The sequence below is a fragment of the Sparus aurata genome, chromosome 14 (assembly GCF_900880675.1).
Source record: "Sparus aurata chromosome 14, fSpaAur1.1, whole genome shotgun sequence".
Taxonomy (NCBI): domain Eukaryota; kingdom Metazoa; phylum Chordata; class Actinopteri; order Spariformes; family Sparidae; genus Sparus; species Sparus aurata.
In genome coordinates this window covers 24882874-24903412 of record NC_044200.1, presented here as the reverse complement: position 1 = coordinate 24903412, position 20539 = coordinate 24882874, and the positions used below count along the sequence as shown (strand labels likewise).

At 44.1% G+C, this 20539-nt stretch overlaps 1 protein-coding gene and 1 long non-coding RNA gene across 2 annotated transcripts in view; both read left to right on the top strand.

Annotated features, from left to right (window-relative positions):
- Positions 1–20539, top strand: part of LOC115595755 (NACHT, LRR and PYD domains-containing protein 14-like) — a 965684-nt gene that overhangs the window by 17226 nt on the left and 927919 nt on the right. Inside the window, 1 exon segment of the mRNA XM_030440560.1 lies at positions 5743–5881. Within this exon segment, the coding sequence (XP_030296420.1) occupies positions 5743–5881 (139 nt within the window).
- LOC115595825 (uncharacterized) lies at positions 106–2027 on the top strand. Its single transcript, XR_003986785.1, has 3 exons — positions 106–156; positions 720–893; positions 1323–2027. It is a non-coding gene; the product is annotated as an uncharacterized LOC115595825 (long non-coding RNA).

Here is a 20539-nt window from a genome sequence, read left to right as displayed (position 1 = left end):
GTCAGAGATCAGCTGTGCTTCTCTGGCCTCAGCTCTGAAGTCCAACCCCTCCCATCTGAGACATCTGAACCTGAGTCAAAACAACCTGCAGGATTCAGGAGTGAAGCTGCTGTGTGATTCTCTGCAGAGTCCACACTGTAGACTGGAGACTTTGAGGTCAGACACCATTTTTTTTACTTCTGTGCTTAGATTAATATGCTGTGGAAGTTGTGTTGACAACTGCAGACGATAGATAGATGGATACATACATACATACATACATACGTATATACATACATACATACATACATACATACATACATACATACATACTTAATTCATCCCGAAGAATGTGAAGAAGAAAGTGCAGGGATAGGGCTGATATTATACTGATCCACACCGGGTATCATAATGCTAAATTGTGTTTACTTCTTCTGTGGTTTAGTCCATTGACTGTGGCAGAGCAATGTTGAGTTTCAAATTGAAAACCTTCATATAACAGGAAAATATTACTCTGGGTACTGTTACCCTCTGAAACTCTGGTTTTCATCTGAGATTCCAGTGTATGTATTTAAAGTGGCATGAAAAATACATCATACAACGAAAAGTGAAATATTCAGACTATAACAATTATATTCAAGATGAACTTGACAACAGCTTTTGTATGAAGCTCTGCGATGTTTAAACTGACTGAATAGTTTAATTGTGACGTTATATCAATCATCATATTCTTTATTTAGATTGACAAACTGCAGTTTGTCAGAGATCAGCTGTGCATCTTTAGCCTCAGCTCTGAAGTCCAACCCCTCCCATCTGAGACATCTGGCCTTGAACTTCAACAAGCTGCAGCGTTCAGACATGAAGCCGCTGTTTGATCTGAAGGACAGTCCACACTGTAGACTGGAGACTCTGAGGTCAGTAGAGGGTTGGAGTCAGTCCACGCTGGTTTCAGCAGTATTGTTCTGAACACAGTCAGTATCAAAGTGAAGATCCAGTATTTCCTGTTTTCCTCAGTGAAGCTGTGAGAGGAGAACGGTGACAGGCTTCATGATTGGACAGAAAGACAGAGAGAGAACACTCAGCCAATCAGACGAGCCAGAAGCTTGTTGTGATCTGGTGTTGAGCTGATGTGAAGACGACTGTTGTTGTTGTGTTCATGTCTACAGGAAGTAAAGCTGGATTACAGCTGACAGTATCACAGGATGTGTAGAGACAGTCGTCCTCATTCATCACATGTGATCTCTGAAGTCCTGCTAGTCTTTATATCACTGACTGACAGCTGATGGAGGGAGTCTCTGGAAACACTCATGTATCACTTCTGCTCTCTCTCATTCTCTCATCAGGTGGTGGTACTGGTATGAGACATGAAAGGTGGAGGTGTTCAGAGAATCAGCTGTGTCCTGATCCAGAAAGGTTGAAGCAGCACCATCGACTGGTCCGTGTTACTGCGCAACGAGCAAAGCATCACTCGTGTGCTTGTTCAGCCTGTTTGAACATTGTCTGCAGCGCTGAACTCTGAAGCGAGCACAGGACAAGTTGTGTTCTGTAGGAAACACCCAAAAATTAAAGATTACATTAAAGAATGGTTGTTTTCATTCATATTCTTAAACATTTAGGGGAAAGAAGTAAAAACCTTTAAAAAGGCAAAAGATGACCTGAACTGCCATAGACACATGAAAGACTGAAATGAAAGAATGATGAACTCTATATTGATATGAAAACGATACACTACAAGAACTGGTCCTCTGTTGTTTGACACCCGACAGCCTCCTAACTTCCTGTTTTGAGATGTCCTTCTCTATTGGGATGGATGCAGGAAGTGCACCTAATTCCCACTTGTGATTTCCTGAGATATATGAGCTGGAAGATTCAGCCAGTTCTTTCTGTCTCTCAGTATGGACATATTGTTTGTTTGTTTGAGTCAAGTTTTCTCTTTCCTCAGTTTCTTGCTCTTTCAGTTATCTTCATTGCGCTCCAACATACATGCAAACACTACTGATGTTGCAGATTTACATATGTATGCATTGAATAAATCTTTATTTAAAGGATGTTTTGTATTCTCTTATTTGTCCTTCCCTTGAGCTGGACTGGGACAGTTGTCTTACTGCTCACAACTGAGCACCAGTGTTGACGAACATTAGATAATATGACAACAGGAACATGACACGGAGTCACAGACAAACTAGCTAGCTGTTAGCCAACAATAGAAATATAATGATGGGGAATGTTGAATTCAAACACCTAGGTTCTTGACAGTCGATGAGAAATAACAAAGATGTCCAAATCAAAGTGACCTGATCAAAGTGGTGTCTCTCGAGTGGGGGCAATGACAAGCATCTCAGTTTTATCCGAATTCAGGAGCAGGAAGTTTTCTGGCATTTATTTCTTTGATGCATACCAATAGGTCTCCAATTTTGTGATCATCAGCTTTTATGGGCACATACATCCGAGTGTCATCCGCATTGCAGTGGAAATGTTTTCTTAACTCTGAAGGAGAAATATTTCAAGAGAGGAGCAAAGGGCCAAGAACAGAGCCCATGGGGAACTCCATACTTCACATCAGTAGATATTTATGTAGAAAGAAACACTTTAACAAAGATAGTTTTCAGATTGGTAAGACTTCAGCCAAGCCAGAGCCAGCCACTGGCTAAAAACATAAAACATGAAATAACTGAAGGAAACACTTTTAATATGCTGAATCCAGTAAAGATTGAGTGTATGAAACTTGACAGCAACATCTCACAGATCAAACAGTTTATTACATGTAATTAAAATCATATATATATTCTAGCTCCTGGTCTCATATGAACTATAAACATGTTTTATATTTGCTCAGAATGTGAACACATCTTGATCTTGAGCTCGGTTCTATCAGTAATCAGCAGTGATGTGAGGTCCTGCTAGTATTACAGCTCAGTTAGCACCAGCAGCTGCAATGCAAAGCTTGCCAGCTAACGCCACAATCCAAGGAACACGAAGCAAGTTAGCACCAAGATGCTATCCTTGCAAAGGAAATGAGCAACCAGTTTCCTCTAGCTGCTGTCTTTCGTCAGACCTTGTACAGCAAGAGCAACATTGTTCACCATTGGAATCAAAACTTTCTCCCGCTTGGTTCATCAGCTTAGGACCCACCAGCACCTTTTCTTCAAAGACTGTGCATAGCACAGGTAAGCACAGAACTTTTTAGACTCTGGTTGATGTAATGCACGTGTTTATTCTATGTGTTTGTTCACTGTTTGGGTGTTATTGTGATCTCAGGTCAGGTTATTGGTAGTTTGCTTTGCTACACACTTAATTTGATGTTGGTGGAATCATGCTTCATACAAACTCAAGTCTTTGGATGCAACTAACCATCTTCTCTAACATGGCATCAAGTGACATACACACACACACACTACACACATCTGTACACAGTGCATGTTAGTTAGATTGTGTGTTTTCATCTCTGTGTTGAATAAAAGACTTCTGAACCTCCATGCTGTCTATTTAATATTGTAATAATATTGCCAAACTCAACTCTTAATTTTTAATCAAAGGTACAAATTGACATTTAGTACCTTTTATGAGACTGATTTTGTGATTTGGTTGCCCTTTCTCTTCTTCAAATGCGATGCCCCGAAGTGATCTAATGTAAATTGGATATTATTATTTATCATAATTAATAATTATCCCTGATAATCATCCATTATTATTGATAGCCAAATTAAACCCAAAACTCACTATTAATGTTACATGACGCGGTGTATATGGTGCCCCGTGTGAGACAGTAAACTGTTGGCAATCATTCATATTTGTGCAGTATTCATTTCTGCATAATTTGACCAGTGCTAAACTTTCAGAGTCACATCTTGAAAGTCTTTACATAACCCCACTATTCAGTGGGGTTATGTAAAGACAAATTGGAAAGATAAATCGAGTCGATTTGTACTTACAAATAGTTGCATAGTGGTGAGAATTGAATTATCAGTCAAATCTATAATCCATTTGATTAACCAAAATCACTACAGTCTGAACCAGCAGGAGGTGTGAGTACATGTCAGTCAGGGTCTTGGGCAGCTCTCCTCTCTGGTCTGTAGTCAACATGTGGTCCAGAACTGTAGCAGTGATCCAGCAGAAGACTGGGATCAGACACATGATGTGGAGGCTCCTGGAGGTCTTGATGTGTGAGATGATTCTGCTGGACAGATCTTCATCACTGAACCTCCTCCTGAAGTACTCTTCCTTCTGGACGTCAGTGAAGCAGACTGGGAAGAGACAAACAGGTTTTGACATTGCGGCGGTGGTCATAAAGCAAATGTTGTGCTTTCTTTGTCAATGATTAACAAATGACTCATCACAGAACACACAGAACTGCTGAGGTAATTCTAATATGTCTTTTGTCTACAGTAGGAGGACCAAAGGAGGACAAATGTAAAGGAGAATTGGTATGTTCACTTTTATTTGTTTTGTTTTTAACACATTCATTTTCAGGCAAAACACACACACACACACACACGGAGAAGGGAGGGGCATCACTACTTAGTGATTCAGTGTCATGAGGAAAGGGCGGGAACCTGAAAGTTAAAGTGTTCACTGAGGTCAGACTCCATTTTGAGATAACATAGCAGAAAGAAGTCTGAGGAGAGAGACTAAAGTGTTCAGTCCGTCAGACTCCATGTTGAGAGCAGAACAGACAGAAGAAGACGGAGGAGGAAGTGTGAGACAGGTGAGTGTTAAAACAAGGTGTTGAAGTGTATGGGCTGTCGTCCTCCAAAGGTGTATAGTATGTTGATAAAAGAATTCTGCGGAGGCAAGGCTGGTGGAATGATAGAGCAATCTTTATTGTAACAGATCTTTTAGCCAGCGTCCGAACCAGAGTGTGGCCACTCTCTGGTATTCTCAAATTTCGGCAAAGTGTTGTCCCAAATGCTTTGCCCTCTGCTCTAACTGAAATCCTCTCGAACCCTCAGTCTTAGGAGATCAACCAAAATCCACACCGTTCTTTGGTGCGTGGATCCTTTTTAGGGTCCGTTCGCTCACACCCGCCTATTTCCTCTAATTGTTCACTTTTGGGGGACTGAGGGTCCCTCTATCCTGTTTAGAGAAGAATGGGACTGCATAACATCTCTATTGGAATATGTCTCAAGGAAATGGATTACGTAAATATGTTGGTGTTATTTAAAGTTGACCTGCTAGTCCCTCTCTACTTAGATGGAATTGTATATGTTAAATCAAACCCTGAACCTCTAAGTTGATCAGGCTTCAGTGTAGAGCCTCTTCCTGTAGCCGTTCTCTGACGCACACTACAGGCTAATAAATTATTATCCAAGACATGAGACCTTTACGTTGTTACCTTCCCACATATACTTAAGGGAAGCGTCTGGTCCTGTCCTGTCCATAAGAGCTTAGGATGTATAAACAACACACACAGACACTACAGTGTTTGTGATGTTACTGTGAGAGTGTGAGTCAGTTTAGTCTCTGTGGACTGTAGAGGAAACACATATTAGAATAAAGTCAACACTTTGATTCTTCTGTGGACACAAAGTCCTGATAGGCTGAATAATACACATTCAAACTACTGGAACTAAAGACCAGGAGCCCAGAGGGGTGTGTGTGTGTGTGTGTGTGTGCGTGTCTGTCGGTCTGTCTGTCTGTCTGTCTGTCTGTGAAGGGCAGACAGATTGTGTGTTACTTCCTGTTCTCTCTTCCTGCGTCTCTCTTGAGCAAACTTGTTTACTGATTCTTGTGTTCTGAGCTCACAGTCCATGTTTCACCTCTCAGACCTGAAGATGAGTGTTTGTGTGGAGGAAGAGTTGGACCGAGCAAAACCTCCAGGATCCATCTGTCCGTCTCTGAAGAGTGACTGGTCCAATGAAAATCCTCCAAACTTCAGTACAGAACCTGGACCATCAGACACAAAGTAAGAGCACTGAGACGACTCATTTATATGACTCATGTTTCAGTGATGATGATGTTTGTATTACGGGTCTCAACATGGTCAGAACCTCAGTAACAAATGATTTTTGATTCAGTGCCGTTCAGGTTCCTGAAAAACAGACATGAACCGACACTTTCTCTTCCCAGTTTTCCTCTTTATTTCCAGAGCTCAAAAACATAAAAATATATATATGAAACAATTCCTTGTGAATGAGTGCCCTTTGTTTTTATATATACTAGTGCAGTGCCCGTAAGAAAAATGTATTCCTATAGAAACGTGGGAGGTTAAGTAGCTTTTTGAGGCTGTGTTTGAAGGTGGGACATCAGGGATATTTAGGTTTGTTGTAGTGCTGGGCGGTATACCGGTTCACACCGAATACCGGTGTATATTTTAGTTATGATATGAATTTTCAGTATACCGCCATACCGTTGTATTTGATTACACAACGTTCGGAACGCTGCGCCGCGGGACACTGTTTCAGACCGGACCCTCTTCAATTTTGCGCTTCTAAACTGGCATGGTGCGACGGCCAGGCGTAGTGGGGGTAAACAGTAGTGCTCTGGTGTTATGTTACGGTGAAGATGGATAGGATAGACATTGCAGTTCTTCACTTCATCCGTGGACGTCAAGATGAGCAACTGGAAAGCCGCTGAGATCCGGGAGATGCAGCGTCTCCTCTGTCTCTGTAGCTGTTAGCTTGTTGTTGTAGTGGCAAGCTACTTACGGTCGCAACTTTCAAATTAAAAGCCCCCCGCTAAGAACCCCATTCTAAACTTCAGTGAGGAGCATTATAAAGCTCTTATTTTGAAGACAAATTCGACCTGCTTCCTGTTAGCTATCTGTTGCTTGAGGCAGCTAATGGAGGGGGCGAGGCCCTCCACCGCACGCTTCCTTTAATAGCGGGGATTTAACATCGGCGTGTGTTTGACTGAGGAGGCGAGAATATGGGCCACGGGTCTATAATTAAGTAAATCTATCATGTGTCGCCACATTTCTTCCGATGCATATGTTGTATGTCACTGTTCACACCCAACTTCGTGCTTCATGTCATGTCACATGTTTACACCTACCTCAGTGGCGCTTTTTGGGAAGAAGGAATGAGAAACTGGTTGAGAGAGGAAAATTACACCTCCCTTATAGATAGATAGAGCGCTGCCTTTACCTTGCAGCAAATGTGCCGCCTTTTCTATCTAAAAGGGGCAGTAATTGCTCTCTCAACCAGTAGAAAATTCTGTGAACACCTGATTATGCATGAAAAAAAATACCGTCATATACCGTGAAACCGTAGGAATTTTGAAAAATACCGTGATATACATTTTTGGTCATACCGCCCAGCACTAGTTTGTTGTGAAATCCGATATTCCAGGGTATAATTGGCCGTTTTTGACTATTTTTGATTTTGCCAGCATATTTCACCTTAAAAACTATTTACTTGGTGTCATTATTTTCAGCACAACCTCACATGTGTGACTGTACAGTTATTTTTTTATTTTGACATACTGTATTAACACAATGGACCTAAAATCACAAAAAATACATAAAATCCGAGTAGAAAAAGTTAGAATTTTTACTGTGAAAACCACAAATATGTTTAACAAACAATTTTGTATTACTTATAATGCAAATATAAAATTGTTGTTTGCTAAATATGTGCATACATTTTAAAAATGTACAAAGTTATATGTAACTATTTACATTTAAATGCAGGCAATGCTCATTCAGCAGTCTCCTCATTGCTTTGACTCATTAAACAAAAAACAACTCCACTACACACTAAACACACTACACCAAACACTACATAACACACTAACTACACACTCCAATCACGCTAAATGTCACAAATCTCTCAACTCTCAATATCGCTGTCTACACACCGACCGTCAGTGCCTGTCATTCATCTGCTTACGTCCCTCCCACAACTTCCTGTTCCTCAACAACCAAACTTGCTGCTTGGACATTTTCGTGACAAAAGCCCATTTTTACCGTTTCTTCCTGTACCAGACACAAAGCAAACGTGACGGCAATGTTCGCGAAAAAGCGTGGCGGACATTATTTACCCTAAGTCCGGTTTTGGACGTGCCGCTAGCTACACACGAACATCCACAGATCTGATTCCACTTTGTTGTCCGCGCGTCTCCGGATCTCCACAGACCCGAACAGACTCGGTCCGTACTCATTTAGTCTCATTAATACACAACAGTCAGTTTAGATGCAACGAACAGAACGGGACCGAACCGCCGGCAAAATCCTGGTCCAGCTCGTGCCGCTGCAGGTATAACTCTGCTTGTTTCTTAAGGTGGGGGGTCGCGGTGGGGTCTGCAGTGATTGGCTCTGGTGCGCACGTGACTGTAGTGGCTCTGGTGGACAATGCTCTTGGAATTTCTAAAGCATTTATGAAATAATTTATTAACGGTATCATTGCAGTCCGAACAAATGCAAAGTCGCACACCCTTGAACCACACAGCAGCCATGTTGAAAGTCTCAGGTCAGTCTGATCCTGATCCACAGAGATATTTGAGGAATACACAGACAGACAGACACACAGACAGACAGAGATTCCTTGCTTTTATAGAGAGATGTCCATCATTTAATTCACTTCATGCCTTCTTTCAATAAAGTTAATTAGTACGGTTCATCTCACCTCGGTCCTTGTTAGTTTCACCACACTCTTGGATGGATTTTACCCTTTTCTTCAGAAGCTTTTCATCAGCATCAGTTCTGTATCAATGGCTACTTCCACTTAGTGCAAATAATTCAGCCAAGAGTTTAACTCTGGAATCTTTATAAACTGACTGTGCAGTATAAAAGAACATACTGGTCAGTGTTTCCCCTAGGATGGAGTTGTAGCAGTGGAGGTAAGTGTTCGTCCGCGTGCAAAGGCAAAGCGCAAAGCACACCCTGCCGGGAGGTTACTATGTGTCTGTCCCCACCAGAGGGGCTCTTTAGGCTGAAGTACATAACAGTACATTTGTTCACAGTAATGAGCAGGGAAATGTCTGTCTCGCTTACATATGAGGTGTCTCAAGCTTTAGGAAAATACACCTTTATTGAACACAAAAGTATGTCTTTAAAACAATTATTGACAATAATTTAACAAAAAATATATTAACAACCAACCATATACAGAAAAATCACTTATTTTACATAAATACTAGAACAATCCAAAAGGTCTGTGCCTTGAAAAAGTACACTGGAACGCCACTCAAAGTCGGAGTCCTTACTTAAGAACTCGGCACAAATTGTATTGTATATGGTTTATTTGATAGGGACAGATACAAATAATGTGGGTTGTACAACAATCCAACAGAAAGCATCATAGCTTTTACAGCCTTAGCTAATTTCCAATGACCATCCCTAGAAAATCCATCTACCCAATGCTTGTTAGAATCGTTGTGCTGACATCAAGTAAACTCAAAGTTTCTCGTTGGGCTGGAGTTTAGTGTGGCGCATCACCTGTATCAACCAGTAACGGTACATCTGGATGAATGTAGGGAAGGAGACGCTTGCAAAGTTTCTTTGACAGAGATAATGATAGTTGCCAAGCATAATATGACAATAGAACCATGAGTACTGGCAGCCAAAAGTGTTATATTACTGTTCATTCTTCTAACAGCCAGAGCATGTGAGCGGAGCTGAGCAGCGAGAATTTCAATTCCCCGCTTACGTGGGTGTTCACTCCTTCACTCCATCGCTCAAAGTTATACCAGACATCTCCGCTCAAAGACCGCTCTCTGCTCACCTGAATTTTCATTCAGCTCTGGTGAAATCGCTCCACGCTTGCTCAAATGTAAAAGAGGGAGCAATTCCTGACGTTGCACTTATATGACCTGTCTGCTTGTTTTTCGAAATATTTTACAAACTCCATCTCTCAACGAATGACCTCTGATGTAGGCTTGAAGGCACACATGAGTCTGTGTGGACTTGTGCATGCCCTAAACTCGTGGAGAGCGGTATCGGAACGGAACTGGAGCGGAACGGAGCCATCGCTCTGGCCTTTGGATTAAAACCCACTCTGCACTCCGACTATATTTTGCACGCTCTGCTCCCCGCTCGCTCCGCTCACATGCCCTTGTAACAGCTGTAAGAAATAGCGTAACAGGCTTCATAGTCTCCATAGGTGGCACTGTGGTTCATGATTTATGTTCATAAGTCGTCTCAAACAGGTGTGTGATTGACCTGGATATGAAGCGTCCATAGCGAAAAATGTTATAACGTTAGTTTCTAAAGAGACAAGACAGAGCCCACTCTCCACCTCTCCTCTCTCCTCATTACAAAAAATGTAAACTCAGCAGTGGCGGTCCACCGCTGCTAGGTGCACACTTTAAAACCCAGTAACTGCAGTATGAAACTGTACTTCCTACAGAAACATCAACCATGTCATCGAGGGAAACAGTTTGACTTAATTCACAAAATTCACAGTTTGAACCTTTAATTCTAACTTAGTGCTTTTCTGCTTAAAAACTTCTTCACAGCTCTTAGAAATTCTTAGTCACAGGAACAACAAAATAGAAACATATATGCCAAATGTTCAGGGCTGCAGCTTAAAATAAAATGGCTTGCAATGTGCACAATCATGTTAATAGTGATCTGAACCTACAACACAAATGTAAACATTGTGTGCAAATTAGGTCGCAGGCAACGCGGGCGCCACCGTTAACCGCCGTAAACAGTTTTACTTTAATACACTTTTTAAAACTCATTAATGAAACACTCGAGTTCGTCAACAAACTCTACACACTCGCGCTACATTGAGTTTCACTTTATGAGTTATTATTGGTGGTTTTCACTCTGTACCAACCTGAAAAACACAGGTGAAAGTTCAGAGGAGTGAAGACACGAACCGATGCTCTCTCTTCCCAGTTTTCCTCTGGAGAGCTGCGGATTCCCTCACAGTCAGGAACCTGGTGCAACACCACCTGGGCTCATTAGTTCCACTCTTCTATTTCCTCATGAACTGAAGCTTTTCCCACAGATTGAGGAAAGATCATTTTGGTTCTCAGGCTTAACACTTGTTTCATGTTTTGTTTTTATAAATAGTTGAAAATAAGACTTCAATTAATATTAATATCAATAAACCATGTTACAAATAATATTACACATTTTGAGTGTAGCTCATTATCTTTCTTCATTTTGTGTTCATGTATTCAGATTTCCACTAAAAAGTCTTTTGTGTCCATAGTTGAGACTTTTCCCGCCTCATGTTCCTCTGTGTGTCTGCTATAAATCTGTAATCTGATCTAAGAGGACAAACAGAAACTTTTAAACCTCCTTTTTATGGACAGCAGCAGCAGTTTGTGTATGTAGAGCTTCTTAAATCACTTTATTGATGAAGGATTCATGTGATGTGAATAAAAACATGTTGGTGTTTGCAGAGTTCAGTCCAGCAGACAGAGAGCAGAACCTCCAGGATCCATCTGTCCGTCTATGAAGAGTGACCGGTCGCAAACTGATCCTATAAACTTCGGTACTGAACCTGGACCATCAGACACAAAGTAAGAGCACTGAGACAACTCATTCAGTGTTTGCTGGTAATGTTTTGCCGTAGAGTAACATCAGGCTCAAGGACTGAAGAAACACTAACATAAAGTCTTTGAAAGTCTCCTGAACACTAACATGTCTGAACTCAGTCAGATCCTGGAGGACACTAACAAATCTCAGCAGGATGAAATAGATGGTGGAACCATGACGTATGTTTGTAGGCTAACCCTGAAGTTAGCATCGCTCTGGCTCCCTCCACAAACAGCCTGTCAGATTTTTGACTTGGATTTTGGATTATTGCAGAAAATAATCTCTGTGACAAACACGAGTTTCTGATACTGACACGTTTTGTTCTGAGAGATAATCTTCACACATCATTTTCATGACACACTAAATGCTGAATTCAAGATGAAAAGTATCGACGCTTTGACTTTTCTCTGTGAGCGTCTGAGCTTCTCAACAGTGTCGACCAAATCTGGATGTTTTTAACAACAATCATCAAATCATTGTAGTTGTAAAGAAATGTGTTCGCAGAAAGAGGAAGAGGAGTCATGTCTCTGTGAAGAAGCAGCCCACCTGCTGTGTTTGGTGTCAGGACGTCCTGAAGGATCCGGTCTCTACCAGCTGTGGACACTGGTTCTGCAGACGCTGCATCACCTCATACTGGGACCAGTCTGCTTCACCAGGAGACTCCTCCTGTCCCCAGTGTGGAGGTAAGACCCAGAACAACAGCTGGACTGTGGACAGACAGTCAGAGACAAACTGTACCAAGTCACACTGAACATCTCAACATGTTAAGTGAAGCTTAATTGGCGAAGTTTCAGGAGCAGGACCACACCTCAACAGCGCCAACTTCCGCATTTCTATAAATAACCACCTGACCCTCTCATCTGCTTCGCTCTCGTATTCTGCATGTTTCGCTCTCGTATTCTGCGCTCTCGCACCCAGAAACGAGATCACGCGACATCGCCTCGCCCGAGCACATCCAAACTTTTGTACGAGCAACATCAGGCTCTCCTCACCTCATCATGGACTTCGTATCACTATCCCCGTGGGACGATCTTTCAGACGAGATCAGGTTCACCATTCATCTGAAGCCGACAACTTTCCCGTCACCTCTGTACCCGAGACCCTGATTCCAGTGGCCCTACAGCCGGCTAGGGCGCGAGCGAGTCCGAAGAGCACCAACTTCGTCTCATCCATGGTTCGCATCCCGCCTGGTTCATCTCTCCTCAACATCCAAGATTATCATAGTTCGTCCGACGACTCTCCCGTGTCTCCCAGCCCACCTCCTTCCGCAGCAAAGAGAGGACGAGGAAATTCTGGAACAGAAAGTCACCGTCGCTGCAGTTCGCCACAGTTCGCCGTCTCCTTCACCTCCAAGAAGCGAAGCTTCCCGCCATCGTTCCGCCAACACCGGCCGAACAACTCGCCGGTCTCAATGTCTCCACGCTCCAGTGAGTTCCCCCGACTGGCTTTCATCTTCTACAGTCACCGATTGGACAGTAGCCACTCCCCAGAAAACTTTAAACGACAAATGAATTCTGTTTCACCGAATGGACTTTAAAGCCAAACTTTCTCCACACGCATGTGAGCTTCTTCCGTCAACACCAGCTCTCTTCCGGGTGATGTCATCACGCGCACGCAACTCACCGCGACGTCGACGCTCCTGTTAAAAGGGACAGTACAATTAAATACTACAGCCCAAAGACAGCAGAAAGCTCATAGACAACAGAAAGTGCAGCAGCAAAAGTGGAGACAGAGATCCTCAGCCAGATCAAATGACTCTAGAGTTTCTGCTACCACCTCTCGTCATCACTCCACTCCAAAGGGAGTGCCCAGATGGATTTCAGGACCTTCCAATCCCCATCAGGATTTTCATCATCGACACCAGCAACTTACAACATGGTGCCCACTGCTAACTAGTTCTAGCCACCACAACAGCCAATCTTTTGGAAAAAAAAAAAAAAACCTCATGGCTGCTTGTTCCGTTAACACCAGATCGCTTCCAGGTGACGTCATCACGCACAGCCCTACAGGCAGTGACGTCTACGCTCTTGTTAAAGGGACAGTACAATCCCTATCAGGATTATCATCATCAGCTACAGCAACCTACAACCTCAAGGGCAAACGCCACAGTGCCCACCGCCATCCAGTTAAAGCCATCACCGCAGCTAACCTTTGCGGGGACTCCTGGCACCGGGATGCCAGCGCCCCCCGCTGTTTTTTCCAACAACCACAGCAGCTCGCTTCAACCGGGGCTCCTGGCACGAGATGCCAGAGCCCCCTGCTTCCTGTTTCCAGCAACCACAGCAGCTCACTTCAACCGGGGCTCCCGGCACCGAGATGCCAGAGCCCCCTGTTTCCTGTTTCCTGTTTCCAGCAACCACAACAGCTCGCTTCAACCGGGGCTCCTGGCACGAGATGCCAGAGCCCCCTGCTTCCTGTTTCCAGCAACCACAGCAGCTCACTTCAACCGGGGCTCCCGGCACCGAGATGCCAGAGCCCCCTGTTTCCTGTTTCCTGTTTCCAGCAACCACAACAGCTCGCTTCAACCGGGGCTCATGGCACGAGATGCCAGAGCCCCCTGCTTCCTGTTTCCAGCAACCACAACAGCTCGCTTCAGCCGGGGCTCCTGGCACCGAGATGACAGCGCCCTCTGCTTCCTGTGTCCAGCAACCATAGCAGCTCGCTTCAACCGGGGCTCCTGGCACTGAGACGCCAGCGCCCTCTGCTTCCTGTCTCCAGCAACCACAGCAGCTCGCTTCAACCTGGGCTCCGGTCTGTATATAAAAATTACTGTCAATTCTTGCACTACATCATGTAAATATGTATATACGTCGATTCGATTCTATTTTCTTCCCCTTTCTAATTATAGTGTCTATTCTATTGTCTATTTTGCTATTGCGCTGTTCTCGTAATATTCTGTTGCGACAAACAAATTTCCCCGTCTGCGGGACATTAAAGGATTCCGATTCTGATTCTGATCCTGGCACCAAGATGCCAGCGCCCTCTGCGTCCTGTTTCAAGCAACCACAAGCAGCTTGCTTCAACCAGGGCTCCTGGCACCGAGATGCCAGCGCCCTCTGCTTCCTGTTTCCAGCAACCACAGCAGCTCGCTTCAACCGGAGCTCCGATGCCAGAGCCCTCTGCTTTCTGTTTCCAGCAACCACAGCAACTCGCTTCAACCGGAGCTCCTGGCACCGAGATGCCAGCGCCCCCTGCTTCCCGTTTCCATCAACCACAGCAGCTCACTTCAACCGGGGTTCCTGGCACCAAGATGCCAGCGCCCCCCGCTTCCCGTTTCAAGCAACCACAGCAGCTCGCTTCAACTCGGGCTCCTGGCACCGAGATGCCAGCACCCCCTGCTTCCCGTTTCAAGCAACCACAGCTGCTCGCTTTAACCAGGGCTCCTGGCACCGAGATGCCAGTGCCCTCTGCCGCCTATTTCCAGCAACCACAGCAGATTGCTTCAACCAGGGCACCTGGCACCGGGATGCCAGCGCCCTCTGCTTCCTGTTTCCATCAACAACAGCACCTCGCTTCAACCAAGTCTCCTGGCACCAAGACGCCAGTGCCCTCTGCCGCCTAATTCCAGCAACCACAGCACCTCGCTTCAACCGGGGCTCCTGGCACCGGGTGCCAGCACCTTATGCCGGGATGCAGGGAGCTTCCATCTCCCAGCTCCATCAGTCCCAGCAGCTCATGTCGGCTGGGGTCGTCAGCAACGGGATGCCGGCACCCGTTCTTCCCCCTCAGCAGGCAACCACTAATTTCACTTTATACACAGCTACCCACACAGGGCCGCACAAAAAAAAACAAAAAAACAAAAAGAAATGAGAGCTTCAGCCTTCTCTCGCCTGTTGTCGGCAGCTCCACCAGCACCCATACCTCCAGAACAGAAGTCATCTACCCCTTCTGTCATCTTCCCGTAATCAACGGCGTTTATAAGAAAGGCAGGCCCGTCATGCACCAAGGAGGTCGTTCGATTTGCAACGGCTTCAACAGTACCGGATGCACCGTGTCCCAGTGCCGCTTCCTCCACGTTTACTCCTTCTGCAGCGGGGGCCACGCCCACCCCGAATCCCCGTACAACCTACCTCGCCAAAGCTAGTTTCTCATAAAGGACTTGAAGAAGGTCTTCCCCCCCGGACTCCCACACAATCATCTATCTCTTTGAAATCCAAAATCTTCAGTCGACCATAACCGAGCCAGATTCAGTTGACAGCACGCTCGCTAAGGAAGTTAAGGAAAGTCCAGGAACAGACCAGTGCTCTTAAAGTCCTCCCTATTCACCCCGACTTCTGCCGTTTCTTCAGCATCCACTGGCGTGGTATATATTACTTCGCCGTTAGGCTCACCTTTGGTCGCAAAGCAGCCTAAACTCTTCGACACCCCACCTGAAGCTCTCAGCTAGATCCAGTCTAACAATTTCCCCCCACCTCATCGCCACCCGCTTCCGGCCTGACTACCCTGACTTCAGTCTTCTCCAACCTCGGGGTCCCATCGTCGCAGAGAAAACAGAGGGCCCCTCCACATCCCTTGAGTTTCTCGGAATCATTCTTGACACTAACAAGTTTTAGACTTCATTCCCGGTCGGAAAGCTCAGCCGAACCTTCTTCTGCGCCCCGCGCCGCACCAAACGTCAACTTCTGTCCCTTCCGTCCCATCACTCTTGACCTCCATCTCCCTGGATAGCTCGAGCCTTGCTGAAATCTGTCCGTGACTCAACCCTATCACCAATTGGAACGGAATCACTTTCTTTTACGATGACCAACCAACTAACCCACATGACATCCATCTGTACATCGATGCTGCTCCTTAGGCCGGTTTTGGGGGTTTCTACAAAGGAAGATGGCTTGCGGCAGAATCGCCCCCGAAGCTCGCTAATGAATGCCAGAAGTTCAGAAGCTTGGCACCTCACGCAGATACCTTCCCTATGCCAGTTGGGCGTCGACATTCAACTCATAAATCCTGCACTTATACCCCTGATAAGCGACTCCCAAAGCTCCACCATCAACAGCCTATCACCCTCGACCCTCTCTTCCTACTGGACAGCTTGGAAAGCTTCGATTACTTTCACGACCAATACAACCAAACCTTTCCGTCATTCGATCTCATCACCACGACTTCTTTCAGTACTTATTCCAGTGCCCATTCCTCATGACAAATCACGCATCACCAAGCTTACCTTAGCGGTATCAGCTTCTTTCCAAGACAATAACCGACTGTTCGTTAACAGTTCGTTAAGCCCTCGCCGTCTTCCTCTTAATGCCAACTTGCTGTTAATCTGCCTCCACACAATCCGTTCCGGGTACGGCACTCCTCAAGTCGCCCAAACCCTGGAAGCCATGTTCTTGCTTGCCTTTTGGTTTCCTCAGATGCTCCGAATTCACCTCCTCAACCATTCACTTCGACTCAAGCCGTCATGCTTGCATTTCTGACTTGTCTCGCTTTTCAGACGACACTATGGTGTTCCACTTAACACTGCATGAAAAGTGGGATTTTCGTCAGTATGCGGCACTGTAAATTGACGTGGAATTTCAGGTTTGCGGCAGTTTGCAGGCAACACTGAAAACTGCCGTGAATTGTCGGAAACTGACGTGGGCCTTGCTTGGCAGTTGTCCCCCCATGACCCCCCTCCCCCTGATTCTAGGGGAGGCTTTAACATGTACAGTGCTCAGCATAAATGAGTACACCCCCTTCGAAAAGTACCATTTTAAACAATATCTCAATGAACACAAAAACTATTTCCAAAATGTTGACAAGACTAAGTTTTATATAACATCTGTTTATCTTATAACATGAAATTAAGGTTAATGATATAACTTAGAGAACAAAATTTTCAGTTTTACTCAAATCAGGGTGATGCAAAAATGAGTACACCCCACTGAAAGTCTCTGGAGCAAGGCTAAATTTTAGACTACAAATGTCTAATTTAACAATAATAAACCACAGGTGAGTCTAATTACTCATTACACAGGTGTCCAGCAGACAGTTGACTATAAAAGGGTGTAGAAAACCCCTTCCCATTTCATGTTGTTAGCAATGGCACCACATGGAAGAGAAATGTCTCAAGACCTGAGAAAGAAAATCATTTCTTTACACCGCGAAGGTAAAGGCTACAAGAAGATCAGCAAAGCTTTACTTATCAGTCAGAATACTGTAGCAAAAGTGATACAAAAATTTAAAAAAGATGGAACTGCAACCATCTCACAGAGACGTCCAGGTCGTCCACGGAAGTTAACACCTCGACAGGAGCGTCTTCTGATGAGAAGGGTCGAAGAAAATCGGCATGCAAGTTCACTGCAGTTATCCAAGGAAGTAGAAAGCCAAACTGGGGTGACTATTTCCCGTGACACAATATGGCGTACACTGCAGAGGAATGGCATGCATGGGTGCTGTCCCCGACGGAAGCCTCTCCTAAAGCCCAGGCACAAAAAAGCCCGCCTGGAGTTTGCCAGGGCCCGTGCTGACAAAGATGAAGACTACTGGGACTCTATACTTTGGAGTGATGAGACCAAGATAAATGTTTTTGGAACTGATGGCTTCAAAACTGTATGGCGTCGCAAAGGTGAGGAATACAAAGAAAAATGCATGGTGCCTACAGTGAAACATGGTGGTGGCAGTGTCCTTCTGTGGGGTTGCATGAGTGCTGCTGGTGTCGGGGAGCTGTGTTTCATTGATGGCATCATGAATTCACAGATGTATTGCTCTATACTGAAAGAAAAGATGCTACCATCACTCCATGCCCTTGGTCGTCGTGCACTTTTCCAACACGACAATGATCCTAAACACACATCTAAGGCCACTGTTGGATTTCTGAAGAAGAACAGGGTGAAAGTGATTCAGTGGCCAAGTATGTCTCCTGATCTGAACCCAATTGAACACCTATGTGGAATTCTGAAGAGACAAGTTGAGCATCACTCTCCATCCAGCCTCCAGTCTCTAAAAGAGATCATTCTTGAAGAATGGAAAAAGATTGATGTAGCAAAATGTTTCCAACTTGTTCATTCCATGCCTAGAAGACTTGTTGCTGTCAATAAAAATCATGGAGGCCGTACAAAGTACTAGATTTAGTAGTTTTTGTTGTGGGGTGTACTCATTTTTGCATCGCCCATATTTGAGTAAAACTGAAAAATGTGTAATCTAAGTTATGTTATTGACCTTAGTTTCATGTTATAAGTTTAACAGATGTTATATTGAAAATATATATATTCAACATTTTGGAAATTGTTTTTGTGTTCATTGAGATATGGTTTAAAATGGTACTTTTCAAAGGGGGTGTACTCATTTATGCTGAGCACTGTAAATGAAAATGCTGTGAGCTATACAAATGCAAATCAGGGTAGCAGGGGGAGTTCTACCCCAGGTGACCTTTTTCTATAAGGTGTTAACTTCATTTTAAGAAAATCTCTGGTATAAATAGATGAGGCTCAGTATTGCCTAATTATAGACCCTTATATTTTAGCTTGAATTAATTTATTTAATGAAAGTATGCTAGATTAATTACTGTGTATGTCATTAGCAATGGCCAATGTTATGTAAAAAAGGTTATTTATTCTTTTCTCTCTCTCTCCTGGGAACAAGTTAAAGATAAAACACCAGTTGTTAAGAAGTTAAAATTTGCATGAAATATTTTGAGATAACCAAGATATTAAAATATATATATATATATATTAAAAAAAAGTATTTCTATAATTTCATGGGTTCTGAATGTTTTAAAAGCAGTTGAAAAGTAATTCTTATTGCGTGTGAGAGTTCATGATCTGTAAGAGTTTTTACACTTCCGGGTTGACCGGAGCGTGAGTGACGAGGAAGAAGGAGTGGAGAGTTAATGGCGTCGAGCAGCTGACAGTGGACAGTGTGTGTTGTCAGTGTCGTGTTTTATCACTAACGGACTGTGAACTGTTGTCGGACGACGTGCTGTGAGTGTGTGAGTCGGACTCTCCATCGCAGTCGAAGTGTTTGTATTTTACTGGACACAAAGCAAGTTCAGCTAAGCTAGCTAGCAGGAGCTAGGCTGGCGGCCCGGCCATTGTTGAGAGGACGTCTGCGCGGACGAGAGGAGCTTTGCCGCGTCGCCCCGGAGAATGTTGCCGACGGACGGAGCTTCGCTGCCGCAGAGGGACACGGAGGTTTATCGCTGCAAGCATTTTGTTTTCACAGACTAACCTCGCCTCATAACAAGGCCGCGACCTCCTGTTAGCTCGGAGCCACGTCTGCAAGTCCAGATTTACACGATGCTGATAATGACGCCATTGTGTAAGTAACTGTTACTGTTTTCTCCCTCGTTTAATTTTACTGTGACTTACGTTTCTTTATTCATACCAGTCTTTTTAATTGTTTTCCAGCTGCCTGTAAGACATTACGAGACAGTACGCAGGACAGCAAACAACCAGATCTTGCATCGCAGGCTGACGCTGTGAGGAGTTCAGCTCGGAGTCGATCGAGGACAAGAGGGTAAGATTTATTAGATTAGATCCGTCTTTGGTCAATGTGATTATTATTCTATCAAATAATATGTGTTGTATCCATACGCAGTGCATCGCGCAGTACTGATCGTCTTTATTGATTGTTTTTACAGCTGCTGGAAGCGAGCCAGAGTGCTAGCTGAGGATGAGGTGGACCTTTGGAAGTGCGCCGCCATGGACCTGATGTCTGAGGAGGAAGACGGCACAAGATGGCGGGTGTCTGGATGAATTGTACGACCTCCGTCCTTTCGCAGCCGGGAGCTCACCGAGCTCTGCGCCACGCTGCAGTCACATGAGAGGCGATTCCGAAGTACAGGGCAGCGCACCACAGACGTCTGCAAAAACAGACACTTCACTTTGTTGTGTGGGCAGATTATGCTCTGTACATGCTGTGTGTTTGTGTTTGTGCTAATAAAACTCTTTGAATAAACAACTCCTTCCTGGCAAATGTTCCTTTCCTCAGTAAATTCATTCATGTCATTGATGATATCATAAATATAAATGAATGAATAAATCAAATAAATATAAATATAAATATAAATATATATATATATATATATATATAAATATAAATATATAAATATATATATCTATATATATATATAGATATATATATATATATATATTCATATATATATTCCCACCGGGGTTTACATTTATAATGACCCAGGGTGACCAATCACGAGTG